At 44.0% G+C, this 20,389-nt stretch overlaps 1 protein-coding gene across 11 annotated transcripts in view; it reads right to left on the bottom strand.

Moving 5' to 3' along the window:
- The window catches only part of LOC143283167 (uncharacterized), an 83,856-nt gene that overhangs the window by 19,585 nt on the left and 43,882 nt on the right, over positions 1 to 20,389 (bottom strand). For 4 of the 11 annotated variants that reach the window (XR_013055366.1, XM_076589325.1, XM_076589326.1 and 1 more), the window contains exons 10-11: positions 8,569 to 8,716; positions 2,631 to 2,861 (exon numbers count right to left, since the gene is read on the bottom strand). Coding sequence is in view for 7 of the 11 variants with exons in the window: in XM_076589325.1 (XP_076445440.1) it covers positions 2,631 to 2,861; positions 8,569 to 8,716 (379 nt within the window). In the remaining 4 variants the exon portion in view is untranslated. Of the gene's footprint in view, positions 1 to 2,630; positions 2,862 to 8,568; positions 8,717 to 9,554; positions 11,965 to 11,992; positions 14,096 to 20,389 lie in introns of those variants that run through there. The other 7 variants (XM_076589330.1, XR_013055369.1, XR_013055367.1 and 4 more) reach the window with 7 other exon arrangements.

The following is a 20,389-nucleotide window of genomic DNA, read 5'->3' as shown; positions in this document are numbered from 1 at the left end:
CTGTAACACCACCCACTGACTGTAACACCTGCTGACTGTAACACCCCTGACTGTAACATGTCCTGCCTGTAACGCCCCCCTGACTGTAACACCTGCTGACTGTAACACCCCTGACTGTTACAATACCCCTGACTGTAACACATGTTGACTGTAACACCCCTGACTGTTACAATACCCCTGACTGTAACACAACCCGCCGACCGTAAGACCTGCCGACTGTAACACTGTATGATGCGTAAGTCGTGTCAAACTGCACAACACTGATAAAACACATCGCCACATACACACACACACACCCACACTGGTCTGCTACACTATCATTTCCAAGCAGAGGAAGGTGGCAGAATGGTGAAGACACTCAGTAACCAATACAGACAGTCTGTGAGAGTGTGGGTTCAAATCCCGCTCTCGCCCCTTTCTCCTAAGCTTGTCTGGAGAATCAAACTGAGCGTCTTGTCATTAGGGATGAGACGATGTACGGAGGTCCCACGTGCAGCACGCACTTGGCGCACTGAAAAGGAACCCAAGGCAACGAGAGTGTTGTCCTCTGGCACAATTCTGCAGGAAAATCCACTCTGATAGGTACACAGATAAATAAGCATGCACTCAAGGCCTCGACAAAGCACTGGGTTATGCCGCTGGTCAGGCATCTGTCTGTCTAGCAGATGAAGTGTAGTATATATGGATTTGTCCGAACACAATGATGCCTCTTTCATAAACTGAAACGGAAACTGTCATGTGGTCAACTGTACAGTCGGTACAATCTCATTATTCTACAGGTAAACTGTCATGTGGTCACCTGTACAGTCAGTACAATCTCACTATTCTACAGGTAAACTGTCATGTGGTCAACTGTACAGTCAGTACAATGTCATTATTCTACAGGTAAACTGCAAACACTGACAGGACCGGCACAACAGCTGAGTGATTCATGAGTTGGACTTTCAATGTGAGGGTCCTGGGATCCAATCCCAGCCTCAGCGCCTGGCAGGTAAAGGGTGGGATGCAGAAGAACCAATGACAGAGAACAACAGTGTCATCAGGAAGTGAAGACAGAGCACACAGCTCTGTTCCAAACCACCCAACAAGTTGGAATCTGTTTTTTTAAAAAACACAACAGCAAAGCTGCTAATCTTTCAGAATCCAAATCTTTTAGAATCCAAATTTGTAATCTTGCTGGGTTTTAGGGAGTTCAAATCCGCCCCCCCCCCCCCCCCCCCCCCACCCTCCCCTCCAACCCTCTCTCTCTTGTGAGATGGCATCCCCTGAAGCTGAAGCATCTTTCATTACTAGGACACTCTGAAATCCATCTCCTGCAAAGAAAATACCAGACAAAAAAAACAAAAAAACACACACACACAAAAACATGATCAGCTGTAAGACTGAACACTTCTTGTTTGTCTCACTGACTTATCACGCACCGTGATATTCTGGCCACAGTGTAAAATTCTGAAATGACATCAGCAAATTGTGCTGAAGACGTAACTGTCTCATGGGCAAGACAAATTAATGGGCAGAAACTTTTCCCATGCTGCCAAGTAAAGCATTACCTAATGTGTTCAGTTTTTTGTTTGTTTTTTTTTTCTTTGTTGCTGATTTGCTGCCCGCATCACTTAAAACTTTTTTGTAGATACCATTTCGGTGAAAGCGAATTGGCACTATGCTCAAAGGCAGATTATTAACTTCAGGTTGAATAGCATGGATCAGTGTACAGAGCCAGTACACAAGGTTATAATTCTCATGGATTGCATGGTTTTTCTTTTTCTTTTTCTTTTTAATCCGTGAAAAAAAGAAAGAAGAAAATGACAATTTTGAATGCAGGATTTAAATTCCTAACACTTCCAAAAACTTTGTGATGATTGGAAAGTATGCTGCATGCTGTGAATCAGAGGCACATTTTTACACCCAAGTCAGGCGAGGTTCTCATGAGACACACTAGGAATCTGCATTTTTTTCTTTTTTTTCCAACCACACAGCAGGAGTGGCTAGGTTCCCCCAGTCAAGGTATGCAGCCCTCGGAGCAACTTTGCCACCACGTAAAAGATAAAACCCACTTCCCACCTTGCATCCATTTCTTTGCGTTATGTGTTCCTCGCCACGAGCACACAAGCAAACTGGCGAACAGGAAACAGGTCTCAGAACCCACAGGCTGTACAGTCCAAACCAACAAACCACACCTCTCTTTTTTTCTCTTTTTTGCTGCCCCATCATCTGCACCATTTCGGTGGAATTACTCCCACGCCGCTCACTCCAAGTCTCCCATACACACCCACACACACACCCAGGTTCGTCTGTCTCAGTCCCAGCACCAGCAGTCCACAGGGAACAATCAATGTTAGGTTGCCAAGAGGCCACACACCAGAGGAGACCCTGCACTGCTGCTGAGTCACTTCGGTGGTGTTCAGCAGTGCCTGTTCTGATTTAATATACTTAGGACACCACTTACTAAGACCCTACAGACAACAATAATGGCTTAGTCACGGAGCCAGACTGAGTGAGCGTCTCCCCCAGACTGTAGACCGCCACCACATCCCTCCAAAGGCAGTCCCCCATGAATCCGCCGTCACTAAAGACCTTGACAAGACTCAACCCAAGCGCGACAGTGGAGGGGTATAAGCACACCTCTTTACCTGACAGATCTTTGGCTCGCTGAGGGGGTGGTAGTGGTGGTGCCAGGCCAGGCCCAGGTCCAGGGCCAGGGGCAGGGCCAAGGCCAGGAACAGGTCCCATGCCAGGGCCGTGGGGAGCCCCCGATGGGGTCATGAGGAGAGGAGGCCTAGGACCCTGGCCGGGGAAAGGAGCGGGGAAGGGGGGGCGCAGCATGGGGGTAGGAGGCCGGTGGTCCTGACTCGTCGACAGACCTGCCAAAAAAACCCAGAATCCAGAACATCTCATTGGCTGACCCCTGTCGGGGCAAGGAGGACAAAGTATTATCAAGTCACCACCACTGCTATCCTATATGACAGAACATCTCATTGGCTGACCCCTGTCGGGGCAAGGAGGACAACGTATTATCAAGTCACCACCACTGCTATCCTATATGACAGAACATCTCATTGGCTGACCCTGTTGGGGCAAGGAGGACAACGTATTATCAAGTCACCACCACTGCTATCCTATATGCCAAAATCAAAATGTAAACAGCAACTGAAACACAATAAATTGTTCTTCTTGGTACCAATTTCAGCTGCAGTTCAAAACTCTGAAATACTGTGTGGCTGTATATGTGTGGGCGCAGGTGTGTGTGGATGGGTAGACTGCTGTGGGTGTACAACTTGTGTGTGTTGCCGAGAGAACTGGACTGAAGGTATGTGTGCATCAGTCTTTTGCTCTGGCAGTGAATCAATGTTTTCATGGCTCCTGAAACGATTAAATAACTACTGGTAATGTTACACCACTTGAAAGCTTTACACATCCTTTCTATCTTATCACTCACTGCTTACTGGTCCCATAACCCATCCGGGTTGTAGGGGGTCTTCATTTGGAGTACTGCGGCCAGGGTCCGTAACTTGCATGCATAAAGGAGATCTGACAAGATGAAAGCAGTTCGGTTTGACCTTTCGCTTGACTTTTTTCCTCTCCAAATTGATTTCAACTTTACCATCGCAGCTGTTGTCAGCGCAATTATTGCGTGTACTTTTGGCTTGGATCCTTCTTGTCTGATGATAGCACCAAGGTAACTGAATTGCTTGACTGTTTCAAGTTGCTGACAAAGACTTTGTTTGGTGTCCTGATGGGTTCATTACTGTATCTCTTCAGCTCAGATTTTTCAGCACTGATTTCCAAACCATATTTCACCCGGTTAGCTCATCTTCACTTCCAGCCAGGCTGTCTATATCGTGAGCAAAGCTGAGGTTGGTAACGGTATGCCCCCAAAACTGTGCTGATATGATCTTCCAGGGCGTCAGTCATTCATTCAAGGAGGATGTTAACCCTTTTATCACCAGAGGTGCAGAGCTAGCTCACTGTACATACCAGCTGAGCAGCAGTACACTTCTGTCTAAACCAGCTGTGCAGGACGGGTGTAACGGTGTCACCACCAACCCACTTTAACCTGCCATAACTTCGCTTCAGCTCATTCAATCTTCTTCATTCATAGCTCATTCTAAAGGGCAAAGAATGCAAACTATGATAAGCATGTTTACTTGTAGGAACATATTGACTGAATTTTGAAATCAGTTGATGAAAATGAAAAAGTATGTACTTTTGAGTAGTTTTCACATATTCTTAGTTCTTACACCATTTTAAGTGAAAACCAAGAAAGGCAAAGCCTTCAAGACTCAATTGCAAAAAAAAAAAAAATTACAGAAATCAAAAATTAGTTTGTTGAAATGTGTTCTCGATTCGTATTATATGCTGCACGCAAAAAACAAAAACAACAAAATAAAGTTCAAAATCAAAACTTAGTTTGTTGAAATGTGTTCTCTATTCAATATCATAATTATACACAGCTTTGTCAGAAAAAAAAGGCTTCAATGCAGATTTGAACCAAGCATGTTTGGGTCAAAAATGAGTGGTATTACCCACTGTGCTAACGCGGGTTAACTGTTGACGGTCAAAAATTACTATTTAAGCATGTTCTTTTAGCGGCAATCAAAGTCACAACGCCATTTAAATCATGTTATTTCAGTATATCTCGAGCAATTAAACATTTTCTTTCAAGTCTAAGGTAAAGGAGACATTCCCATTGCCTCAAAAACACTGCAATATATGTCCGTTTTTTTCTGCAGAGATCCGTGATCGACAAGCTTTGTCTTTCCACTCACTGAGAAACTACGGACACCTTCCATTCAATCTCTTTTTTTCTGTTCATTCTAGTTAATTCAGTATCCACTTTAAAACATTCATATCCATTAAACACGTCAATGATTATTTAAGGAATTCTTTTAATTCGGTGGTAAAGGAGACGTTGCCATTGCGTCAGGCTTTGCAACATGTTTTGCCATGATCTGCACTGGCCAGTGCCGTGAAACGCTCAATTCACATTTTCTTTTCTGTTCATTCTAGTTAATTCAGTGTCCACTTTAAAATATTCGTAAGCAGTAAACACGTCAATAATGTTGTTAGCGACACTGTACATGTTCTGTCCAGAATGTGTATTTCTTTGCTTTTAATTGCGAACAAGAAAAACGAGGTCATGGCGTATCGGGAATCGGACAATTGGGAAGCTGCAAAGGGTAACAGCGTTTTTTGGAATCTGGACTAAACATCAACGAAATAAACTGTTAATGATTCAGAAAAACGGTTAAATTCAGGATACTGGAATAAATGTGAAGATTTTTTTCCTACAATGTTTAAGCCAAATTTGGTATTGGCAGACAAAGTATTTCCAGAGAAAATGGCAAAAATGGCAATGTTAAAGTCATTGTTTATTAATACTCACTTTGTTTACACAAGTGAGTCAATGAACACACAGACTGGGAAATACAATTGGAAACAGACATAACACAATGCAATGAAATATGCACTCACCTATGTGCAGAGATGAGAAGATCACACACACACACACACACACACACACACACACACACACACACACACACAGAGTACCACCAGCAATTCCATTTGGGAAAACACCACCAGCACACAAACTGTATGTTGCAAAACTGGGAAGTTTCATGGTTCCTTTCACAAATGTCTTTGTACATTATTAAATAATGTATTTGTGTCAATCTGATATAGCAAAAAAACACCAAAAAAACACCACATCCTATTTGGAAATACCAACACCACACACACTTATGTTGCAAAACTGGAAGGTTTCATGGCTCCTTTCACAAATGTCTTTGTACATCATCAAATGTCTTTGTGTTACTTGTCCATCATTCTCGACCAGTCTGGCAAATTCTTCTCAACTGTCACTGTCAGCAATCGGCACTCCAGCGGGCAAATTATCATCTAAAATCATCTGCAAATCCTATGTGGTGTTGTAAACACCCTTTCATTTGTTTCCTGAATGAGAAATCTGCTAAATAAATTCAGATATATTGGACAACGTGCGTCAACTTGCAACTTAAACGTAGAATAGACATTCCGGAAACACATGGTGAACATTTTGAACTTGTGTGGTTTCATGAAAAGAACGAGCGGGGTTGGTAACTCTGGTGTACAAGTTGCTGATCGGCGTCTGAGCTGTATGTACAAGTTGCCAATCGGCGCCTGAAAGCGTTCAACTAGGAAGTCACTGATCAGCGCCTAAATCGTTGAAAGGGTTGAAAAGTGTGGGAGACAATAGGCAGCCCTGACGTACGCCAACTGATGTGTGGAACCAGTTTCCTAATCTTCCCCGGGCAATAATCACACTACTAGTCTTGTTGTGTAGTTGTTGGATAGTTTGAATCAGCTTTTGGTCCATACTGTAGTTCTTCATAGTGGGCCAAAGTGGGTCATGCCATATCCAGTCAGTAGCCTTTCTGAAGTCAATGAAAATGTGAAAGATTTCTTGCTGATGTTGGTTGTATTTCTCGCACAGAACTTGGAGGTTAAATATTTGTTCTGCTGTGCTTCTTCTGCTTCAAAAACCAGCTTGTTCTTCTGTGATTATTTCTACTGTCTGAGGTCTCGGTCTGTTTTAAATGACTTTCAGCATCACTTTACTTGCATGACCGATCATGCGTATTGTTCTACATAGTTCTGGTACAGTTGTAACTTGCCTGTCTGGGGAAGAGTGGTGATGAGGTATTGTGTCCAGGTTGTTGGACATTCACCGGTCTGCCAGACCATTATTGCAGATGCCAGTGAGGGTGTCTATATTTCATACAGGTAGTTCACTTCTTTCTTTCCCTCTCTCTCTCTCCCCCCTCACACCCCTCTGTCTATCTCCATAAGTCAATATATCTGTGTCTGCCGTAAATGTGGGTGTGAGTGCACTGTTTGGTGTAAATTTCAGATCATTTTGACATGTTTCTTTTTACATGGTGTGTGTGTGTGTGTGTGTGTGTGTGTGTGTGTGTGGCTGTACTAAAGCAAGCAATCCAAATCTGAATGTGCAGTTTACATCTGCATGTAGATCTTAAACAGGTTTATGTTCTGAAACGCTTGTCTTTTATTATTTATACTTACCTTGTTCTGTGAGAACATAACAAGATCTGAAGCCTATAGAAGATGGTCAGATGCTGCCATGACCAGCCCATAAGCAAAAAAATAAAAATAAATAAATAAAAAATAAAAAATCCAAGCAACAACAGTTTGCTGAAGGGAAGAAAGTGAAGGGGTGGGGGTGGTGGGGTGGGGTAGTGACCTTTGCGGTCCATCTTGAGGGTCAGATGCCATGACCAGCCGCAAGCACAAAAAACAAAAAATGTCCAAGCGACAACAGTTTGCTTGACAAAGGGAAGGAAACACAGGGAGAGCAGTGTGGCTGGGGATGGGGGAGTGGCCACTGCAGTCCATCTTGAGGGTCAGACGCCGTGACCGGGCACAAGCAAACACACACACACACACGCAAAAAAGTCCAAGCGACAAACAAACAGTTTGCTTGACGAAGGAAATAAAGCACAAGGGTGGGGGTGGTGGGGTGGGGGTGGTGGGGGACGGGGCGGAGAGTGACCTTTGCAGTCCATCTTGAGGGTCAGACGCCATGACCAGGCACAAGCAAGCACACACACACACACACAAAAGTCCAAACGACAACAGTTTGCTTGACGAAGGAAAGAAAGCGCAGTAGGGGGTGTGGTGGGTGGTGGGGGGCGGTGGTGGTGAGGTGGTGCGAGGGGGAGGGAGTAACAGACCTCTGCGGTCCATCTTGAGGGTCAGATGCCATGACCGGGCACAAGCAAGCACACACACACACACACACACACACACACAAAGTCCAAACGACAACAGTCTGCTTGATGAAGGGAAGGAAGCGGAATGAGGGGTGGTGGGTGGTGGTGGGAGGGAGAGGGAGAGACCTTTGCGGTCCATCTTGAGGGTCAGATGCCATGACCTGGCACAAGCAAGCACACACACACACAAAAGTCCAAACGACAACAGTTTGCTTGATGAAGGGAAGGAAGCGGAATGAGGGGTGGTGGGTGGTGAGGTGAGGTGGTGGTGGGAGGGAGAGGGAAAGACCTTTGCGGTCCATCTTGAGGGTCAGATGCCATGACCGGGCACAAGCAAGCACACACACACAGACACGAAAGTCCAAACGACAACAGTCTGCTTGATGAAGGGAAGGAAGCGGAATGAGGGGTGGTGAGTGGTGAGGTGAGGTGGTGGTGGGAGGGAGAGGGAAAGACCTTTGCGGTCCATCTTGAGGGTCAGATGCCATGACCGGGCACAAGCAAGCACACACACACAGACACGAAAGTCCAAACGACAACAGTCTGCTTGATGAAGGGAAGGAAGCGGAATGAGGGGTGGTGAGTGGTGAGGTGAGGTGGTGGTGGGAGGGAGAGGGAAAGACCTTTGCGGTCCATCTTGAGGGTCAGATGCCATGACCGGGCACAAGCAAGCACACACACACACACAAAAAAAAGTCCAAACGACAACAGTCTGCTTGATGAAGGGAAGGAAGCGGAATGAGGGGTGGTGGGTGGTGGGTGGTGAGGTGAGGTGGTGGTGGGAGGGAGAGGGAGAGACCTTTGCGGTCCATCTTGATGTCCAGCATGAGGGGCTCCTTGTTGCCCTCGTTGTCCTTGCCCAGCCCGTCCCCCGGCTTCCACCCCATCTTCTGCAGCAGGAACATGCCGATCCCACCACGCACCGGCGGCGCCTTGCGAAACTGGTCCTGTGGTCACACACACACACACACACACACACACACACACACACCACACCACACCACACACACACTTCAGTTCACTGACTTTGGTGTAAGGAGCAGGAAGGGTGGGGATGAGGGCACGTAGCTCCAACAGACACCACTCCACAATAAACCGTGCACAGTTTAATTCACATTGGGGGAAGAGAGAGGAGGGAAAAGTACATCTTCTAGGCCAAAAGAAGTATAAACATACAGAATGCAGAATACTTTTATCATCTCCCAAGAGAGAAATTAACTTGTAGTAGTAAATCATGTGAACACTGTACGAAAAATCACAGTCATATGTTTTAAGACAGTAGAACCCATTGCTGAATGAATAAGAGAGAGAAAAATATATATACAAGAGAATGAGTGACAGCCTCATATATGTACATGCACATACAAGCACACACACGCACACACACGCACACGCACATGCACACACATGAAAGACAGACGGATGAGAAAGTCAACTGACAACAAAAGCACCCACAAGACAAGCAATGATGACTTACAATGGCTACCTGTTGACAAGCACCTGCCATCAATCAGACAGCAAAAAAAAAACAAAAAAAAAACAACCCCAAACTAATACCTCAACAGCATGTCAAAGTTTCTGCCTTTTCTTGTCTTATTCAAAGTCCCATACATCACTTCTGCTTTCATCTTCTTTACCTGACCTGAAAAGACCCAGCATTGTATATATATTGACTGTGCCCCGCAAAAACCAACCATAGTCTCAATTTTTTTAGGAAATTATCAGTCACTGAAATTGAGAAAAGGAGAAATTAGGTCACTTTACAAAAGACATAGACTTCACTACTTCTTTTTTTTTTTTTTTTTTTAAGAAATCCCTAGAATCTACATGAAAAAATAGCACTGGTACACATCTCGGTCTTCATTTCCTTCTCATCAGAGACTGACAGAAGGCATCACAGCAGAATCAGTCAGCTGTTGGACCTCTGACCACAGCGTACACCAGAGGCCAGGGCTCAAGGCTCCGTTTCAGCATGGCCTGGTGTCCTTGGGGAAAGGCGTTCTACTCCCATTTTCCTCACCCCACCCAGGCATCAATGGCTACCTGACTTCGGTTGGGGAAGGTTAAAAGTGGTGTTTGGAGAGGATCAGGCCCCGCCTTCCTGTGCCGAACCCTACAAGTAATGGACATAAATCAACCCCTTGACCACTGACACTCTGGAGGTCAGCTGTATAATGCCGAACCCTACAAGTAATGAACATAAATCACCCCCCTGACCACTGACACTCTGGAGGTCAGCTGTATAATGCCAAACCCTACAAGTAATGAACATAAATCACCCCCCTGACCACTGACACTCTGGAGGTCAGCTGTATAATGCCAAACCCTACAAGTAATGGACATAAATCACCCCCCTGACCACTGACACTCTGGAGGTCAGCTGTATAATGCCAAACCCTACAAGTAATGGACATAAATCACCCCCCTGACCACTGACACTCTGGAGGTCAGCTGTATAATGCCAAACCCTACAAGTAATGAACATAAATCACCCCCCTGACCACTGACACTCTGGAGGTCAGCTGTATAATGCCAAACCCTACAAGTAATGGACATAAATCAACCCCCTGACCACTGACACTCTGGAGGTCAGCTGTGTAATGCCGAACCCTACAAGTAATGGACATAAATCACCCCCCTGACCACTGACACTCTGGAGGTCAGCTGTATAATGCCAAACCCTACAAGTAATGGACATAAATCAACCCCTTGACCACTGACACTCTGGAGGTCAGCTGTATAATGCCAAACCCTACAAGTAATGAACATAAATCACCCCCCTGACCACTGACACTCTGGAGGTCAGCTGTATTCCATATGCAGAGGGAAAAAAAAACTGAATCAGTACTATGTACACTGAAACTACTCTATTTGTGGGGATTTATGCAAAAAATTATATAACAATTTGTGAATATTTCAGCAAACAAACTCAAACTATAGAAACAAACAAAAAAAGGAACTATAGGCCTCTCGGTCTCTTCTTTATCAGAATTATCAGAAACATTTTCTGACTCATTGTGCAAGTTTTCTTTATCACTGTTCGTATCATTTAAAATTTTAAAGGATTGCGAGTCCAAGACCACTGTGGCGTCAACATTTTGAAGAAGACATTTCAATTCTCTGGAGCCCCCCCCCCCAAAAACAAAAACAAATGATGTATGACTCAGTGGGCTGGAAAAGGGAAGCAAATCACTTTTCTGAACTTTTCCTGAGCCTGTCAACATCAGTCAATGCTTCTCTATGGAACCCCTAACATTCACAGATACTCCTTCAGTGTTTCAAGACATGACGAAACGAAAGTTATGTTGACATCATGTGGCGTAACCCGCCAAGATCTACAGCCAAGCAAGTGGTTCCAAGTGCCAACGGAAAATTCCCACCCAGCTTGCAACATTCCATTCCTGTTCAGTCTGGAACTTTACTGTCTACGTGACATGTACGGCAAACATCACACCCATGTGACGCTACCCCTCTAGAATGAGCGTACTCTGTGACATTATGACCTCTTACTCTATCCTAACACCACAGGAAAGAGATGGAAAACCACCATCAGAACATCCTCCTTTTTCTCAGCTTTTCCTGGCTGGATGAGTGAATGAGCCAACAAGAGAAAATCATGTCAGTCTGCAAGTTTGTTTTTTACTGTTGCTTTTTTTTTCTTCTTTTTTTTTTTTTTTTTTTTTTTTTTTTTTTGCTCTTGGTGAAGTGGACAGCCTGTCCCAATCTGACCTGAATTCAACTCATATTGATGCAAACTCATCTGCACTTTCATGTGACTGGGTGTGTACAATAAACACCCATGACTTTGTGAGGATTCCTCACCTACTGATCACGCAGACAACCACAATGTAATACAGCCCGAGCATCCTCCTGTGTGGATCAGCTTCAGGTAAAAGGCTTGTTGTGGCTGAACTGCATGCACACACACACACACACACACACACACACAGAGTCACCCACATACATGCGTGTGCACAAACACGCCAGGTATCCAATCTGAAACAAGATCCACTCATGCAGAGAAGAAAAGAGTAGGGGGGGTGTGGGGGACAAGGTGAAAGTCTAGCAAAGGACAAGTACAAGGTCAACGTTGGAAAGAAGAAGCTCAGGGACGACGACCATCATGGTGGTGGGCGACGACGCGACGTCCGCTCCTTGAGTGGCGCGTTGTGGGGAGGTGGTGGTCTTGCTGCCACTGAAAACACACCCCATCCCTCCTCACAGTTCAAACACCCACCCACACGTCCCCACAAAGAGGACAGGGGCTGATCACCTTCAGTCTTACCCACCGCCGTGCGCTGTCTGCGTTACTGTTATCCATGCACTTCACATTGCCAGTCTGCTAACCCCCCAACTCTCTTATCCTCTCTGTCCACTTTCACCAGGTCCTTGTATCTTCACTTCTAGCTCTTACGCTGCCCACAGTTTCTGCCATCTTGTACTTCACAGACATCTGATCTGCCCACCCCAACAAACTGAAGCATCCATTAAAAGAAAATTTGAGAGATAAAAAAAAAACCCACCAGAATTAAGTTTAACACACACCAATGACTTGTAAATTGTGAATATGCTGGTAATAACTTATTGGAAAGAAAATTTCCTTAAGACACATTCCAACAGAATGAGTGCATCTTTCAGCTGGTGGCGGTGTAATGTGATGAAAGGCAATAGCTGAGATTGGCAGTGGTCAGCAGACTCAAACTGACATTTAGCTCACTCTTTCTCTCCTACCTTTTCGTTCTTTAGGAATGATGACGTTCAGCTGTGAAAACTAATTCTTCATCTACATGTCTACAGTCACCAGGAAGTGTGACAGGAGGACACTAGGAATGATGACGTTCAGCCGTGAAAACTAATTCTTCAGCTACATGTCTACAGTCACCAGGAAGTGTGACAGGACACTAGGAATGATGACGTTCAGCCGTGAAAACTAATCCTTCAGCTACACGTCTAGTCACCAGGAAGTGTGACAGGACACTAGGAATGATGACGTTCAGCCGTGAAAACTAATTCTTCAGCTACATGTCTACAGTCACCAGGAAGTGTGACAGGACACTAGGAATGACGACGTTCAGCCGTGAAAACTAATTCTTCAGCTACACGTCTACAGTCACCAGGAAGGGTGACAGGACACTACACAGAATTTTCCTTTGCCCCTAAGTTCTCTCTCTCTCTCAAATCTGCTTCAGCTTGTTCAAAGATAATATAATAAATGCACAGACAATAACCATGACGATCACCTGAACTTTTCCATGATTCGCAATACCTGAGAGTGACAGCACACTAACCCTAAGCTGAGTGTATCAAATTACGGGCAAGCTGCTACAGGTGCCAAGCTGATGACCGTTACCCTGTTGGAATTAACTGCAGATTGAGTTCAGATGACAAATCTTGTGCCGTTGGTGTTCTTCTTCTCTTCAGTTTCCCAGACGTTTGTTTTCACGAGGTACACACCATGCAAGAGGAGTGTGTGTCCTAGCAGAATGCGGCCTAGGAAAGTGCGGACAACAGTAAGCGTTGTTTCCTGTTCCAGCCGTCAGTACCGAAAGTCATGGTCACATGTCTAAGCTGTCTTGTTTCCTGTGCTACACTATACTCTTGTGACTTTTCCTTTGCTCAATGCTATTTTTTGATGCTTGAACTACGGGTGTCCAACTCCGAGATTATGAAACAAACCCATGAAAACTGTCATGGTCAAGGTAGCCTTTAATACCGATACCACTACTACTACTAATGATAATAATAATAATGACAATAATAATAATCATAATAACAATCATAATAACAATAATACTGATAATTATGATCAGAAATAAGCAAAAGGCGTCATCCACAGACCTGTCCATGTCTTAGGTGTTTCTGTCTACATGCACTGATCAGTTCTGGATCTTCTGTATCCCTTTAGATTCCGAGAGAACTTGATGTGTGCGTGTGAAAAGTCTAGTGTGAAAGCGCTTTGATGCTGTCTCCGCACAAGATTCCGGACGCATCAAAGCGCTCTCACTCCAGACGTTTCACACCGCATGCGCCAAGTTCTCTGAATCCAAAGGGATGGCAGACAACGCTTCCTCGTCACGCAGATACATTCTCTTTTTTTCTTCTTTTTATTTACTTCGTTATAATAATCAGACCCAAGGTGATCATCCCGTAGGAAGTGGGTGTTTGACACGGTGAGTACTCACCACTCCGGGCTGTGTCGGAGGCGAGTCAACACAAGTGCCTGTGCCCCGCTACAGGCACTCACTTGGGTCCCCGGCTCGCCTCCATCTTCATCATCATCATCATCATCATCATGATAATACATCTCAGTACCACCTGAAAAAACGCTGTACACAACACACACTTTCAGACAAGGGAGAAAGGCTCCCTTGCCTAAAGTGTGCGTCACCTGCAAAAAACAACAACAAAAAACAAACACGGGTGTGTCTCACGCACACTTTCAGACAAGGGAGAAAGGCCCCCTCACCTAAAGTGTGCGTCACCTGCAAAAAAACAAACAAAACTTGGGTGTGTCACACACACACTTTCAGACAAGAGAGAAAGGCCCCCCTCGCTTAAAAATCATGGATACCTATACGTCGTCACCTGGACAAAAACGACCAATCAACTTGGGGAGTGTCACACACACTTTCACACAAAGGAAAGAAAGGGTCCCCCTCGCCTAAAGTGTTTCCAGCAGCAGAACAGGTATGAGACACACACTGTCAGCCACAAAACCAGCACTGATTCACAGACATTTTTCTGGCACATGACAGCAAACATCCTCTCTCTGTAAAGCCTCTTGACAGGATTTTTTTTTCTACACGGTTATTCCACTTCAGGGAAATAATATCAGAAAACACTTTCCTTTAATTTTTTTTTTCAGCACGAACAGGAAACACTGAGGAAAAAGAAGCTGTCTAGTCTGTCAGTCTCAGCAACCCACTTGACCACAAACTCCAGACAACATGTACTTATCGTTTACTGGCCAATTGTGTGTACATACTACACCATTGCTGGGCACACGGAAAGCTGTCAGTAACTAAGCAGTAGGCTTGTCCCAGACTGTTCCTAAGCAGTAGATATGTCCCATACTGTTCCTAACTAAACAGTAGATATGTTCCACACTGTTCCTAACTAAACAGTTGATATGTCCCACACTGTTCCTAACTAAACAGTAGATATATCCCATTCTGTTCCTAACTGAACAGTCGATATGTTCCACACTGTTTATTACTAAACAGTAGATATATCCCATTCTGTTCCTAACTAAACAGTAGATATATCCCATTCTGTTCCTAACTAAACAGTTGATATGTCCCACACTGTTCCTAACTAAACAGCAGATATGTCCCACACTGTTCCTAACTAAACAGTAGATATGTCCCACACTGTTCCTAACTAAACAGTAGATATGTCCCACACTGTTCCTAACTAAACAGTAGATATGTCCCACACTGTTCCTAACTAAACAGCAGATATGTCCCACACTGTTCCTAACTAAACAGTAGATATGTCCCACACTGTTCCTAACTAAACAGTTGATATGTCCCACACTGTTCCTAACTAAACAGCAGATATGTCCCACACTGTTCCTAACTAAACAGCAGATATGTCCCACACTGTTCCTAACTAAACAGTAGATATGTCCCACACTGTTCCTAACTAAACAGTAGATATGCCCCACACTGTTCCTAACTAAACAGCAGATATGTCCCACACTGTTCCATCAATAACTAAACAGTAGATATGTCCCACACTGTTCCTAACTAAACAGCAGATATGTCCCATACTGTTCCTAACTAAACAGTAGATATGTCCCTTACTGTTCCATCAATAACTAAACAGTAGATATGTCCCACACTGTTCCTAACTAAACAATAGATATGTCCCACACTGTTCCTAATTAAACAGTAGATATGTCCCACACTGTTCCATCAGTAACTAAACAGTAGATATGTTCCTAACTAAACAGCAGATATGTCCCACACTGTTCCAAACTAAACAGTCGATATGTCCCACACTGTTCCTAACTAAACAGTAGATATGTCCCACACTGTTCCTAACTAAACAGTAGATATGTCCCATACTGTTCCATCAATAACTAAACAGTAGATATGTCCCACATTGTTCCTAACTAAACAGTAGATATGTCCCACACCATTCCTAACTAAACAGTAGATATGTCCCATACTGTTCCTAACTAAACAGTAGATATGTCCCATACTGTTCCTAACTAAACAGTAGATATGTCCCACACTGTTCCTAACTAAACAGTAGATATGTCCCACACTGTTCCTAACTAAACAGCAGATATGTCCCACACTGTTCCAAACTAAACAGTAGATATGTTCCATACTGTTCCTAACTAAACAGTAGATATGTCCCATACTGTTCCTAACTGAACAGTCAATATGTCCCACACTGTTCATTACTAAACAGAAGATATGTCCCACACTGTTTGTTACTAAACAGTAGATATGTCCCACACTGTTCCACCAGTAACTAAACAGAAGATACGTCCCGCACTCTCCCTAACTAAACAGTCGATATGTCCCACAATGTTCCAAGCTAAACAGTTGATATGTCCCACACTGTTCCAAACTAAACAGTAGATATGTCCCACACTGTTCCTAACTAAACAGTCAATATGTCCCACACTGTTCCTAACTAAACAGTAGATATGTCCCACACTGTTCCAAACTAAACAGCAGATATGTCCCACACTGTTCCTAACTAAACAGTGGATATGTCCCACACTGTTCCATCAGTAACTAAACAGCAGATATGCCCCACACTGTTCCAAACTAAACAGCAGATATGTCCCACACTGTTCCAAACTAAACAGCAGATATGCCCCACACTGTTCCTAACTAAACAGCAGATATGCCCCACACTGTTCCTAACTAAACAGCAGATATGCCCCACACTGTTCCTAACTAAACAGCAGATATGCCCCACACTGTTCCTAACTAAACAGCAGATATGCCCCACACTGTTCCTAACTAAACAGCAGATATGTCCCACACTGTTCCATCAGTAACTAAACAGTAGATATGTCCCACACTGTTCCTAATTAAACAGTAGATATGTCCCACACTGTTCCTAACTAAACAGCAGATATGTCCCACACTGTTCCTAACTAAACAGCAGATATGTCCCACACTGTTCCAAACTAAACAGTTGATATGTCCCACACTGTTCCAAACTAAACAGTAGATATGTCCCACACTGTTCCTAACTAAACAGCAGATATGTCCCATGCTATTCATAAAGTTAACAGTAGATATGTCCCACACTATTCATAAAGTTAACAGTAGATATGTCCCGCACTGTTCCTAACTAAATAGTAGATATGTCCCATACTGTTCCATCAGTAACTAAACAGTCGATATGTCCCACACTGTTCCTAATTAAACAGCAGATATGTCCCACACTGTTCCTAACTAAACAGCAGATATGTCCCACACTGTTCCTAACTAAACAGTCGATATGTCCCACACTGTTCCTAACTAAACAGCAGATATGTCCCACACTGTTCCTAACTAAACAGCAGATATGTCCCACACTGTTCCTAACTAAACAGTCGATATGTCCCATACTGTTCCTAACAGCAGATATGTCCCATACTGTTCCTAACTAAACAGCAGATATGTCCCACACTGTTCCATCAGTAACTAAACAGCAGATATGTCCCACACTGTTCCTAACTAAACAGTAGATATGTCCCACACCGTTCCTAGCTGAAACTGTTCCTAACTAAACAGTCGATATGTCCCATACTGTTCCTAACTAAACAGTGGACTTTTCCCCACACTTTTCCTGACAGCAGATATGTCCCACACCGTTCCACCAAGTAACAAGGAGGGTGGGGAGGAGGAGAGGAGGGGAGGGGAGGGACAGGGAGGTAACTGGGAAGAAAAGGTGAAATGAAGAAGAAAAAAAAAAAAAAAAGAAAAGAAAGAAAACGAAATGGAGCAGTTAAAACATCCTCTCAATCATCATCTTTAAATATCACCCCAAACAAAGCACTTCCCTAACAAGGGCAAGTAGTAAGTTCAAAAGGAAAAAAACCAACAAAAAAGAAACGAAAGGACTAAAGAACAGAAAGGGGGATATGTGGGTGGGGGCGTGGGGGGAGTGAGTGGTCAATGTGGGGATACAGATGTTGGAGGAAGGGAGGAAGAGGAGGAGGAGGAGGAGGGGGCATGGGATGAGAGGAAAGCATTCAGTACATCATGTAGAAGAGGAGGAGGAAGAGGAGGAGGAGGAGGAGGGGGCAAGGGATAAGAGGAAAGCATTCAGTACATCATGTAGCCCTCACAAACCCCCACCCCACCCCACCCTTCCCCATGACCAAGCTCTGTGAGTGTGGGAGTTCCCTCCCCCTGAACATGGGGCCAGACAAATACAGCAGGAGACAGGGGGTCATCAGGAACAGGGAGAGAAACAGACCACGCAGCCATTCATTCACAGCTTTCTACGTCAATCTACCCCCCTCTCCAACATCAGACACTGTCTGCTGAACATCGGAGCTTCCGTCACCGACAGTGAGCACCCAGCACCCAGTCAGACCACAGTTCAAATACGGTATGTCTGATCACAACTTCTATCTGCACATTCTTCACCAGATATCTAAAGGAATCAATTCATTGATAAGTTAGTAATTTCCTCCCCCCCCCCCCCACCCCGAAAAAAAAAAATTCCATGAATTAAGTTTGTAAAATCACACACACACACACACACACGCTTACACGCATGCATACACACATGAAAAAATATCTCTTAGTAAACAACTTGTACATTTCAACCCCACCCATCCCCCACCCACAACACACACACACACACACACACACACACACACACACAAGCATTCCTCTCACAACAACATCCTAAAAAATTCCTACACTGTGCTCCAAACAATGCGATCCAATCAGAGATCCGATCCGCTACACCAGAACGTCACATGCAGAACTCTGCCTTCCGGTTCAAAGTACAGAGAGTGGGGAGTGGGGGGGGGGGGCAACCGAACCAAAGCGTGCGACAGTGTGGGAGCCTCAGCCATGCTGGTTTCATGGGCGGGCAGCCTGAGCATGATGGCTACTCTACACAGCAGGGTGGCCATCAGGTTTAGGCCTTTGATGAACTCAGCATTCTGTGTCTGGCTCCTTTATTCTCTCTTTTTTTTTTTCTTTTTTTTTTTTTTAACTCACTTAGTATTGCCAGTTCGCTCCCCTGACTTTCCCCACAGACGACCCCCATTTGTGTGGGTAAGAAAAAAAATTGCCAAAAAAACAAATGTTAGAATTTATGAACTGAAAACTTCCAGACTGATCAGTAACATAACCAGCTAGTTGGGGACAAAACAGAAAAAACTTCCTCCCTTCATATGCTATCACAAAGTGAGACCTTCGTATGATAAGGGCTTTTTCATGTCATGGATAGACCTTCGTATCTTACAGACTTTCTCATGTGTCATGGCAAGACCTAGGTATGATCAAGGCTTTTTTCATGTACCATGGCAAGACCTAGGTATGATCAAGGAATTTTTCATCTGTCATGGCAAGACCTAGGTATGATCAAGGACTTTTTCATCTGTCATGGCAAGACCTAGGTATGATCAAGGACTTTTTCATGTATCATGGCAAGACCTAGGTATGATCAATAGGACTTTTTCATGTACCATGGCAAGACCTAGGTATGATCAAGGCTTTTTTCATGTACCATGGCTAGACCTGGATATGATTATTAAAAAATAAAAAATAAAAATTCATGTATCACGGCTAGACCTAAGTATGATAAAGGCTTTTTTCATGTATCACAGCTAGACCTGGATATGATTTTTTTTATTAATTCAAGTATCACGGCTAGACCTAGATATGACAAAGGCTTTTTTATGTAGCATGGGTAGACCCTCGTATGATCAAGGCCTATTTTCATGTCTCATGACTAGACCTGGATATATCAAAAGATTTTCAGCAAATCTTAAAGATTTCCTTATGAATTTTGAAAACTTGATACTACCACATCCAAAGGTGTGTCACTGATGATTCAATATTTATGACACTGTTCTGCTGTCTCTCTCCCTGCCTGCATTCCTGTCTGGCAAAAAAATCACTTTTTTTTTCTTTCTCTTCTCTTCTTGAAAATGAAGTATGTCCTGAGCATTATTTTTTTAATATGTGTTTTTTATTGTTGTTATTTCCTGAGCATTATTTTTTTAATATGTGTTTTTATTGTTGTTATTTTCATTTCCCAGATGACTGGATGCGGAAAAAAAAACGCACACAAAAAACACCAAAAACAAAACAAAAAAGTTAAAATGCTTATGTTTGAAATAAAAAATTTTCAAGGCCATGGGGACTGGGATGCATTGTTTTTTAAAAGACATAACAGTGCTTACTCCATTACCTATTAAAAACAAATCAGTTTTTCCGTCGTTATTTTTTTTTCCGTTTCTTCAGACACACCCCCGGCGGCGGTCAAGCCAGGGTCAAGGGGATGAGGGAGGATCAGATCCCACATCGGATCCCACTGTTCCAAGCACACTGACCACCACCATGACCACCCAGCAGCAATGACCCTCCTGAGCCCCCTTACCCCCAGTCAGCCCCCAACACTCCCCCATTCCCCTGCCCTAC

The sequence above is a fragment of the Babylonia areolata genome, chromosome 6 (genome assembly GCF_041734735.1).
Source record: "Babylonia areolata isolate BAREFJ2019XMU chromosome 6, ASM4173473v1, whole genome shotgun sequence".
Lineage (NCBI taxonomy): Eukaryota > Metazoa > Mollusca > Gastropoda > Neogastropoda > Buccinidae > Babylonia > Babylonia areolata.
The sequence above is the reverse complement of the archived record's forward strand: the minus strand, read 5'-3'. Positions and strand labels throughout refer to the sequence as shown.